Below are 12262 nucleotides of genomic sequence, written 5' to 3' on the forward strand. Positions count from 1 at the left end.
ATCCATTCTCTCATGCAAACCTCAACCACCCTGAGGCATTCTGCTCATGCTAAAGATGAGAAAACTAAAACTGATGAATCTAAGTGCCTATCTCCAGGACACAATAAATGATGGACTAGGACTCAAAATATACAAACCAACAACATACCCAGAGTTCACCTCTAAGCAACTAATCTCATAAAGAAGGGAAGGATAGGAGTCCCTGTAGTGGTGCAGCAGAAACAAATCTGACTAGGAACCGTGAAGTTGCTGGTTCGATCCCTAGCCTTGCTCAGTGGGTTAAGGATCTTACGCTGCTGTGAGCCGTGGCGTAGGTCACAGAGGTGGCTTGGATCTGGTGTTGCTGTGGCTGTGGCGTAGGCCGGCAGCTATAGCTCCAATTCGACCCCTAGCCTGGGAACCTCCATATGCCTCGGGTATGGCCCTAAAAAAAAGCAAAAAAAAAAAAAAAAAAAAGCAGGTAAGGATAGTCTGAACCACGTTAGTCCATTTGTCAACTATTCTAGCACACAAAAAGCAAATTAGGAAGTCAATAAATGACTACTTGGTAGAAGAGACTGAAAACTAGAAGTAAAACTATAACGCTTCAGTCTTAAGGCTATAATTAAACCCTATGGAAATCTTTTGCTCACTAGGATGGAAAAAAGAATTGTATTTTATAAAAGCAAAAATAAACAAATGGGACCTAATCAACCTAATAAGCTTTGCACATCAAAGGAAACGATACAACAAAATGAAAAGACAACCTACAGAATGGAAGAAAATATTTGCATTTGACCAACAAATGCTTAATCACCAAAATATACAAACAGATCATACAACTCAATGTCAAAAATAAATAAATAAATAGACAGAAAACCTGAACAGACATTCTTCTAAAGAAGACATACAGATGGCCAATAGGCACAGGAAAAGATGATCAACATCACTATTAGAGAAATGCAAATCAAAACTATAATGAAGTACCATCTCACACCGATGAGAACGGCCACAGGCTAAATGCTAGAGAAGGTGTGGAGAAAAGTAAACCCTCTATACTGTTAGTAGGAATGTAAATTTACATGGTCACTACGGAAAAGACTATGGAGTTTCCTCAAAAAATTAAAAATAGAGTTGCCACGTGATCCAGCATTCCCACTCCTGGGCAAATATCTAGACAAAACCATAATTCGAAAAGATACTTACACTGTGTTCATAGCAGCACTATTTACAATAGCCAAGACATGGAAACAACCTAAATTTCCACCAACAAATGAATGGATAAAGAAAATGTGACGTGTATACACAATGGAACACTACTCAAGCCATAGAAAAGAATGAAATAATGCCAGCAACATGGATGGACAGAGAAATTATCATAAGGAGTAAAATAAGTCAGAAAGAGAAAGACAAATACCATATAATATCACTTCCTTGTGGAATCTAAACTATGACACAATTGGGAATTTCCACTGTGGCACAGTGGGTTAAGAATCCAACTGCAGTGGCTCAGGTCATCATGGAGACTTGAATTTAAACCCGGCCTATTGCAGTGGGTCCAACATTGGTGCAGCTGTGGCGCAGATCCAATACGTGGCTTGGGAACTTCCAGATGCTGTGGGTATGGCCATGAAAAAAAATGACACAAACGAACTTATCTACAAAACAGAAAGAGTCACAGCCATAGAGAGCAGATTTGTGGTTGTTGGTGGGTGTTAAGGCGGGGAGGGATGGATTGGGAGTCTAGGATTAACAGATGCAAACTATTATACATAGAATGGATAAACAACAAGGTCCTACTATATAGCAAAGGGAACTATATTCAAAATTCTAAAATAAACCATAATAGAAAAGAATATGAAAAAGAACATAGGGAGTTCCCGTTATGGCGCAGCAGAAACAAACCTGACTAGGAACCATAAGGTTCCAGGTTTGATCCCTGGCATCTCAGTGGGTTAAGGTTCTGGTGTGGCCGAGAGTTGTGGTGTATGTAGGTCAAAGATGCAGCTTGGATACTACGTTGCTGTGGCTGTGGTGTAGGACGGCAGCTGTAGCTCCGATTGAGACTCCTAGCCTGGGAACCTCCATATGCTGCAGGTATGGCCCTAAAAAGCAAAAAAAAGAAAAGAAAGAAAGATACATTTACTTTGCTGTACACCAGAAACTAACAACACTATAAATTAACTATAAATTTTTAAAGGATTTTAAATAAATAAAATCTGTTTTATAAAAACAGTCGTAAGACCAGTGAGCTCTCTACTAGAGTCTTTAATTCTGTAGGAAGCAGAATTAAACATACCAGACAACAATAAAAGCTAGGAAAATTGATACCCAATGGCCAATAATGGCTACTTCCTTACTAGCCTTATTTATTATTAGCACTATAACATTAATTTTAAGCAAAATATGAAAGGAAAAACATGCATACAAAATTAAGGATAAAAATGTTCAGAGCAGTGCTATTTTTTATTTTTATTTTTAATTATTACTTTTTTCTTTTTTGCTTTTTAGGGCCGCACCCGCAGCACATGGAGGTTTCCAGGCTAGGAGTCGAATCGGAGCTACAACTGCTGGCCTACATCACAGCCACAGCAACTCAGGATCCGAGCCACATATTCGACCTACCACAGCTCACAGCGACGCCAGATCTTTAATCCACTGAGCAAGGCCAGGGATTGAACCCCAATTTTCATGGATACTAGTCAGGTTCATTACTGCTGCACTATCGCAGGAACTTCCTGAACATAATTTTGATACAGCTTCATCACAAAAATACTGGCAGAAATAAAAACTACTTCATTACTTCAAAACTAAGCAATGTGTACAGGAAATATCTCTGGGAGTCTCTGCCGTTCACAATAATTCAATTTTAAGGGGTGACAAGGAATGATGGGAGAGATATATGAATGTGGTGAAGATGATGCCTTGGTACAGTCTTGTTTTGCCACAGCATGGCACAGAAGAGAACCCAGGCCAGGGATTAAATCCAAACTGCAGCTCTGGCAACACTGGATCTTAACCCACTGTGCCAGGCAGGGGTCAGATCCTGTGGCTCTGCAGTGAACTAAGTCCCTGTAGTTGGAACCTTAAACCACTGCACCACAGTGGGAATTCCCAGTCTTCTTTTTTATAAAAAGCTTAAAATGTATTAGTTTTATAAGAAAGAAAGAGAGAGAGAGAAGAAAACAAACAAAATGAAACCTGATTAAAAACCACAAAATAACACTTCAAAAGTCATTCTGTCTCTCTTGCTGCTCACTTGCTTTGGGGGAAAGTCAGCAGGCATGCAGTAAGTAGCTGTATTGAGAGTGATAAGGAACCAAGGCCAATTAACAACCATGTGAGTGAGCTTGAAAATAAGTCTTCCATCCCCTGTCTGGTCTTCAGATGACTACAGCCCTCCTTAATAGCTTGACTGTAATTTCATCAAAGACTCTGAGCCACAACCATCCAGCCAAACTGCTTCTGAATTCCTGACCTAGAGAGCCTATGAGATAATAATTACTTATTGTCTTAAGCTGCTAAGTAATTTGTGACACAACAGATAACTAGTATATAAAAAAATTAATCAATATGTAAAAGTGATTAATGGCAGGATTTTCCCCTTGCATCAGATTTAATGTCTCATAAACAGAAGGTAAAACAGACAAGAGAATCTGCAAAATTAATTACCTGTACAATTGGTGGAGTTGTCTGTGAATAAGGTGATGTCACACCATAGACAGCTGGACAAGTCTGTCCTTGATAATATATGGTTGCTTGAGATTGTGCAGGAGAATACTGCTGCTGTACACTGACGGACTGTTGGTTTGAATCCCAAACACCATAATTCTGTCCCTGGACTGGGCCTGGGGCTGGCACCGGCAAGACGTTGACACTGGAGTCTTGGTGTACCACACCATCACTTTGGGCCACATACTGTGAACTGGAAACTTCCACAGGGGCTGCCACATGTGGCACCACCGGCACGGGTGGAGGAGCAGCAAGGGCCTCTGTAGAATGTCCCACCAAGGGCTGAGAATGATCATAAGGAGCAGGAGAACACACAGGATCCATGCTGGGTGTGGGAAGGAGCACCTTTCCAGCATTAGGATTGCTGGGATCCACATAGGCCTGCATGGGATAACCTGGTGGGTAGCCAGCAAAGGGATGATGAGGGGCATTGTAGCCAAGAGAGTCATAGGGCAGTGGAGACGTCATTCCCAGGTTCTGCATCTGCTGTTGCTGTTTCTGAGCCTCCCGCTGAGCTACCTCTTGCTCAAACAGCTTCCGACGCTCCTCCGTAGAAAGTTTATTGCGATCTTTAATTCGTACTTTCTTTTTAGAAGTTGGTGTATCATATCTAGAAATAAAACAATAAGAGCAGCACAATAAGAGTGCTATGGACTAAATCAAACTTCTGAGAAAGTATTCTTGGCAAAAATTTAAAAATGACAACTAATTTCAAGATGTTTCATTGCAAAGAAATACCTAATACAAGCTTCATGGATAAAGGCACAACATTTATCCAAACAACAAAAAATATATGGTTTAAAAACCTTTAAGTTGAAAATTTCCTTTAAAGTTCGGTGGTAGTATCCTTAGCTGCCTGACAGAAACAAATGCAAATAGTGTATAGAAGAGGGCATCTTAAATACAGGCCTCAATGAATTCCCACAGATAAAGTTCTACAGAACATGAGTTCATTAGGAAATAAAATTAATCTTGCCATTTTTAACAACATAGATGGACCTCTAGGTATCATGCTAAGTGAAATAAGACAAAGAAAACCACTGAATCTAAAAAACAAAAGAAATGAACAAACAAAACAAAGAGTTACAGATAGGGGAACAAAGAGGTAGATGCCAGAGGGGAGAGGAGAAGAAAGAAACAGATGAGGGAGATTAAGCGTACAAAAGTCCAGCTGCAAAATAAATGAATCAAAGGGTATGAAATGTACAGTGTGGAGAATATAGTAAAAAAAAAAAACCCTACATACTATCTTTATAAGGTGACACTGTAACTAAACTTGTGGTGATAATTTTGCTACAGAAATACTGAATCACATGCTGTGTAACAAGAACTAAGTGCTTAGGTCAACTGCATTTTAAAAGCAAACTCATAGAAGATAATTAAGTACTAGGGATATAATGTACAACATAATAACTATAATTAACATAGTTATACATTGTATGTGATTGTTAAGAGTAAATCCTAAGAATTCTCATCACAAGGAAAAGTATTTTTTCCCACTTCTATAACTTTGTATCTAGATGAGATGATGGATGTTTACTAAATTTATTGTGATTATCATTTCATGATGTAAGTCAAATCATTAAGCTCTACACCTTAAACATACACAGTGCTGTATGTTAATGATACCTCACTGGAAGAAAAAAAAAATAAAACTAAAAATATATAAAATTATATGTATTATATAATTATAAAAGTGTAAACAAACACATATACACACATACACATACTAGTGAGAGGAAGAGACCTACAAAGACTGCTGATACTGGAATTATCCAACACAAAATATTAGAGATGTCCGATGTTTAATCAAATAAAATAGGCCATTAAAAGCATGCTTAAGGGAAAAAAAATTTCAACAGGACCATAACATATCAGGCAGATTTGAATAAGAACCTCATGAAGCATCTAGAAAGGAAAAAAAACAAAAAACAGAAATTAAAACTCGATTATCAGCGTTCCCTAGTGGATCAGTTAAGGATCTGGCATTGTCACTGCTGTGGCACAGGTTCAAACCCTGGCCCAGGAACTTTCCATGCCATAGGTATGGCCAAAACAAAACAAAACCTCAATTACCATACAAAATTGAAATTGCACATAGCTGACAAAATTCTATTCACATATCCAAGCGAAACTTTTGCAAAGTGCACCAAAATGAGATAAAAACACTATACGCAACAGAGAAAACTTTTTAACAAAATTTTACACAGCAATAAAAATGACATATATTGGAGTTCCCATCATGGCTCAGCGGAAACGAATTTGACTAGCATCCATGAGGACACATGTTTGACCCCTGGCCTTGCTCAGTGGGTTGATGTAAGCTGTGGTATAGGTCACAGACGTGGCTCAGATCTGGTCTTGCTGTGGCTGTGGTGCAGGCCAGCAGCCTCAGCTCCTGATTCGACCTCTAGCCTGGGAACCTCCATATGCCGTGGGTGTGGCCATAAAAAGACCAAAAAAAACCCCCACATACTGCTATGAATAAATCTTGGTAATGTAATATCAAGTGAAAACAAAATATCCCAAATTAAATGCAAAATAACAGCCTCTTCATAAAGCTAAAATTAATATATTTTAAGAAACATATTAAACGATAAAATTATATTTAATAAAAGGCAGGCCAGGGTGTAAAACACAGGATATAAGCTGGTGTTATTACAAGAAGTAAAGACATGGGATGGTATAGAAAGGAGTGACACAGCTAGATTTATGACTGTTAAATCCTAACTTTTGTGCTGGGATCTCTAGGGCTCGTTACATTATAATAAATACATGGAGAAGAGGTCCATAAACAAAAATGGTAAATGTCACGCACCAAAAAATAACCTAGGAGTTCCTGTTGTGGCTCAGTGGTAATGAAACAGACTAGTATCCATGAGGACTTAGGTTCAATCACTGCCCTCGCTCCATGGGTTAAAGCTCTGACCTTGCCATGAGCTGTGGTGTAGGTGGCAGATGCGGCTGGGATCCTGCATTGCTGTGGCTGTGGTGTAGGCCAGCAGCTGCAGCTAGATCCAACCCCTAGCCTGGGAACTTTCATATGCTGCAGGTGTGGCCCTAAAAAGAAAAAGAGTTGAACTGATCTGTGATGGGTACTGAAGGTATTGACAGCAAAATAACATGAACAAGGCATAAGAATTAGATAGAAAGGAAAACCAAAACAAATTCATTTGATATGAACTGTTGACTAAAACAAAAGGAGGGGAGTTCCCTTCCTGGCTGGGAGTTCCCTTGTGGCTCAGATGATAACGAACCCAACTAGGATCCATGATGATGTGGGTTCGATCCCTGGCCTCACTCAAGGGGTTAAGGATCCTGCATTGCCATGAGCTGTGGTGTAGGTCACAGACGTGGCTTGGATCCCATGTTGCTATGGCTGTGGTGTAGGCCAGCAGCTGTAGCTCCAATTCGACCCCTGGCCTGAGAACTTCCACATGCCGCTAGTGTGGCCCTAAAATAGCAAAGGGAAAAAGAGAAAAAAACTAAAAAATAAAAGGAGGAAGTGGGGCAACAAAAAAATCCCCCCCCCCTTTTTTTTTGCTTTTTAGGGCTGCAATCGAAGCATATGGAAGTTCCCAGGGTAGGGGTCTAATCAGAGCTACAGCTGCCGGCCTACACCACAGCCACCAGCATACACCACAGCCACACCCAACACCAGATTTGAGCCATGGCTGCAACCTACACCACAGCTCAAGGCCAACACAGGATCCTTAACTCACTGAGCGAGGCCAGGGATTGAACCCTCAACTTCATGGTTCCTAGTCCTATCTGTTTCCACTGAGCCACGGCGGGAACTCCAAAAAATCCTGTACTCTTGAAATTACTGAGTTTTGTATGTCAACAAACATAAGATCAATATATAAAAATCGACTGCAGATCTAAATACCAAAAACAAACTGAGTATGTAACAGAAGTTAAGGTTCTCAGAAATAAATACACCAAGAGATACACAAGTTTTTCTAAAGAAAGCTATAAACAATTAAAGAGATTAATGAAAAACTTTACCTTCATTAAAAATCTAAACCCTAACTGGACAGAAAATATTCAAATACTCAAAGTAGATTCTAAGGAAGACTAAATCTCACAGAAGACAAGACATCCCAGAAGACCAAGTAGGGATTTGCCTTACTTGCTATCAAGACTTAATACAAGATAGTCACAGGAACACAGAAATAGATCCTCCCAAACATGAAGACTTGTTGCAGAGGTGGCACTGCAGAAAAGAAGGACTTTCAAATAGTAAGTGATGATGGGACAATTGGGTATTCACTTAGAAAAAAAAGTAAACCAGATCCCCACCATAAAACATATACAAAAATTAATTCCCAATGTATTAAGAACTTAAATCTCATTAAAAAAAAAAAAAAGAGTACACACACCATCACTGAAAGAGTAGGGAAGAATTTCTTAAAACACTGTAAGTGCTAAATAAAAGAAATATATAATACATATGATATATTCAATTACACCATAATTAGTAAATCCTGTATTTCAAAAGATATAAAAGAAGTCAAAACACAAGTCATGAACTGGGAAAAAAAAATACTTGCAAAATTATATTTAGTGTATAAATAACCCCTAGAACGAAAAAAAACCAGATAATTTAATAAATGAATAACACATATAAACAGACACTTCACAGAAGAGGAAACAGTAATGGTCAATATACTTATGACAAGATGTTCCAACAATTTAGTAATTGGAGGAAGGTAAATTAAAATCATGATGAATTACTACTACATACTACTACATAGCCCAAAGTTAAAATTACGACAAGTACATTATATGAATGCCATACCTCAATTTTTTTAAAGTAAATTTAATTTAAAAAGAACTTCTCTAGAACTTTCCTAGTCTCCAGCAGGTAATCAATCACGTGGCCTGTTTTCCTACCGGTATGACAAAGACAGCCTCTGACACAGCCTCAATCAAGGTGTTGAACTGGTATGGTACAAGATTCACTAGAAAACAGAAGTCCTGACTTTGGTAGACTCATAATTATCTTTGAAGGGTTATCTCCCATCAGCCTCTACTCCCTCCCCACCCCCCTCCAGCTTGAAGAAAATATCTTTGGTTCCTCAAATAGCTTTTAAATGTTATGAAGTAGAAGCCATTCAAGTATCAAAACTCTATTAGTCTTCACAGCTATTATTACTGCTATAGAGAATCTGTCTCACTATTATTTATCAGTGGAGTTGTATATTCACTCATTAAAAGAATATTTTCATTCCAAGGCCCTTGGTGCCCCAAATCAGAAGTATATCACTTTGATAATTCTTGCCTTGCTCAGAAAAGAGAATAACTCACACAGGCCACTTACCTGTCATCTGGCCTTTTTGTTCCCCGCTCATAGGCAGAAGAAGGTGGTGAGAGGGAGCCCCTTCGTTTCCTTTTCTCTTTATTTTGAGTTTGTTTGTCTGGGTCTCTCTCTCTTGACCTGTTAGGAGTCTTTGGGGCAACTGTTTGATCTCTGAAGCCAACAGCATCCCTTCCTCGTTCAGTTACTAAGGGAAAAGGGTTTTTAAAAAATTTACTTGGTAGGCTTCTCTTCATCACAATAGTGTACCAACTGTATGATAAAATTCCTACCCAACAAACAGATCTATGGACTCCTCCTTCATATACCCAGTCCTGAATGTGGATGAGGCACAAAATCTAAAGCACTTGTGCATTCAATTTCTCAAAGTCTCTTCTGTAAACGCCCTTTTCTACTTTTCTCCTCTGAAGAATCAGTCCAAGCCTTCATAATTTCTAACAAGTTCTGTGGCACATGCATATAAAATGTTCCTGATACCTTCTTTTAGTAAGGCAGTCTGCTTTGTCAGTTCAAAATGTAAAAGCCCCTATAACTCTGCATATTTACAATTTGTAGAAGAGCACCCTGGCATGCTAAGCATAAAAATTTCAATAGGAAAATTCCCTTTAATTAAAAAAAAAAAAAAAAAAAAAAGACTAGACAACTTCTATGAACTACAATTTCTAAAGAAAACCATTTCAAACAAAGGTGATAAAAGACAATCAGGCAATTAACAAAGCCAGAGAGCTATATCTTCAAAAAAAGAATGCCAGCTTCCTATTCAAAGATGGAAGCTAACCTTCACTCAGTCTCTTTACCTAGAATAATTCTTACCCAATTCCACCGCCACTGCTCCCAAAAGCTGCCCTAAGTACTACTTTTTTTCTTTTCTTTTTTTTCGCTTTTAGGGCTGTACCCATAGCATATGGAGGTTCCCAGGCTAGGGGTCGAATCAGAGCTACAGCTGCTGGCCTACACCACAGCCACAGCCACATGGGATCCAAGCTGCTTCTTCGACCTACACCATAGCTCATGGCAATGCCAGATCCTTAACCCACCGAGCTGGGACAGGGATTGAACCCCCAACCTCATGGTTCCTAGTTGGATTTGCTTCTGCTGTGCCACGACAGGAACTCCCCTAAATACTACTTTTTGCTGATCACACCATCTAGTCTCATTTCTCTAGGATGTGTAAATCCTATCACTGAACATTTCAATGTAAATTGGTAGCTGCTGCTTTGTGTATTAGTATTATAGCCATATTGCTCTTTTCACAAGGAGAGAATTTCTCTTTTTTTGTTTTGTTTTTGTCTTTTTCAGGGCCGCACCAGCGGCATATGGAGGTTCCCAGGCTAGGGCTCTAATAGGAACTGTAGCTGCTGGCCTACGCCAGAGCCACAGCAATGCCAAATCCGAGCCACATCTGCAATCTACACCACAGCTCATGGCAATGCCGGACCCTTAAACCACCAAGCAAGGCCTCATGGTTCCTAGTCGAATTTGATAACCACTGAGCCACGAAGAGAACTCTGAGAATTTCTTTAAAATGTCTCTTACAGCGCAAAGCAGAGTCTCAATAAACATTGTTTTTGTTTTCTCATCTCAGAAAAACGTGCTAACAGTTGTTTTTTTCCCTGGCAGTAGGGTTAGGTTTGCATATATCATTCTTGCAGTTTTTTAAGTAAGCCCCAAACTCCATTTAATTATACAAAACAGTTACTACTCTACAGCTATTATGAGCATTTGTCAATGAGAAGCTAACAGAACTAACTCATCTAATACCACAAGCTGACAGAAAATGCTGTACAATTAAAACAACTGTTCAGCTCACAAGGTATTAGCACAACATCCTTTTCTGAAGTATTGTTATCTAATTTCATCTGGATTTGCCTATGATTACCCTACTTTCTTCTTTAAACTTAGGTTAATTTAATTAAAGTGTGGCTATTTCTTCACTACATCCTGGTAAAATAAGAAATCATACCAACAGTTTATACTCATCTGCATCTTAGAAAATATGTCCTTCCATGACTAGGAAAAGAAGTCATCTTATTTATTCAGGCTGATTTTTTCGTATTATTAAATGAAGATAAAACTAGATTACATTATTTCCCAAAGTGCTTCACAATTCTTATGAATTTTAAGAGTTCTAAAATTTTTTTAGGAGTTTCCGTTGTGGCTCAGCAGAAACGAATCCAAGTAATATCCATGAGGACGTGGGTTCGATCCCTGGCCTCGCTCAGTGGGTTAATGAGCCAGCATTGTCATGAGCTGCAGTGTAGGTAGGTCGAAGACATGGCTCAAATCTGGTATTACTGTGGCTGTGGCATAGGCCGGCTAAAATCTAAAATCCTCAGACTAGAGTGGGGGCGGGGGTTCCCCGTATGTGAGAATGAAACTGAAGTTGGCACACAAAAGGCTGTTCCCTGAAAGGATTATAGCTGTTCACTACAGACCATGCCCGGCATCCTTCAGAAGGCCATACCAGACTAGGTATCTACAAAATACTTGTGGCACGGTGGGGTGGGGGAACTCTCATAGGTATTTAAACTTTGCCTATCCTGCTAATGATTTCAACTCAGTGGGCCCAGAGAAGCTGGCCTATGATGATTAACTCTATAGTGGTGCCACTGATTTTGCCAACCAGTACTACCCAACCCTGCTTTCTTTCTTATGGGAAGAATTCTTTGCAACCCTAACTAGTATGTCTGGCTAGGAAGAGACTACCAGTAGAATTTAAAAGATCCAAAAAAGGAGTTCCCTGGTGATCCAACAGGTTAAAGATCTAAAGTTGTAACTGCTGTGGCTTGGGTGGCTGTGTATAGGTTCAGTCCCTGGCCTGGGAACATCCACATGCTGCGGGCACAGCCAAAAAAAAAAAAAAAAAAAAAAAAACAAAAAACCCAAAAGACACAAAAATGATGCAAAGGATACTCTACAGTTCTTTAACCAATAACATTTAAGATAATATCTACTGTATAGCACATAACCTGTGATAAACCATAATGGAAAAGAACATGAAAAAGAAAGTATTTATGCCTAACTGAGTCGCTCTGCTGTACAGCAGAAATTAACACAACATTGTAAATCATATATACTTCAATAAAATTAAAAAAAAAGATTCAAGATTATAAAAAGTTCTTCATGCCAAAACTTAAGAAAACTACCAGAAACATGATCACACTGATTCCTTCACTCTATTTATGTTGGTCAGTGCTGGAGGGGCACCAACAATAGCCACCATAATGGACC

At 39.1% G+C, this 12262-nt stretch overlaps 1 protein-coding gene across 23 annotated transcripts in view; it reads right to left on the bottom strand.

The window, feature by feature from the left end:
* Positions 1 to 12262, bottom strand: part of SETD2 (SET domain containing 2, histone lysine methyltransferase) — a 111522-nt gene that overhangs the window by 27498 nt on the left and 71762 nt on the right. For 16 of the 23 annotated variants that reach the window (XR_014822989.1, XR_014822991.1, XR_014822977.1 and 13 more), the window contains 2 exons: positions 9035 to 9218; positions 3652 to 4321 (listed from right to left, as the gene is read on the bottom strand). Coding sequence is in view for 5 of the 23 variants with exons in the window: in XM_021068704.2 (XP_020924363.2) it covers positions 3652 to 4321; positions 9035 to 9218 (854 nt within the window). In the remaining 18 variants the exon portion in view is untranslated. Of the gene's footprint in view, positions 1 to 3651; positions 4322 to 9034; positions 9219 to 12262 lie in introns of those variants that run through there. The other 7 variants (XR_014822986.1, XR_014822974.1, XR_014822979.1 and 4 more) reach the window with 2 other exon arrangements.

This window comes from Sus scrofa, chromosome 13 (genome assembly GCF_054392235.1).
Source record: "Sus scrofa isolate SSC_HxYL_T2T_F1_AM1 chromosome 13, Sscrofa_HxYL_maternal_Yorkshire_Landrace_v2.0, whole genome shotgun sequence".
Lineage (NCBI taxonomy): Eukaryota > Metazoa > Chordata > Mammalia > Artiodactyla > Suidae > Sus > Sus scrofa.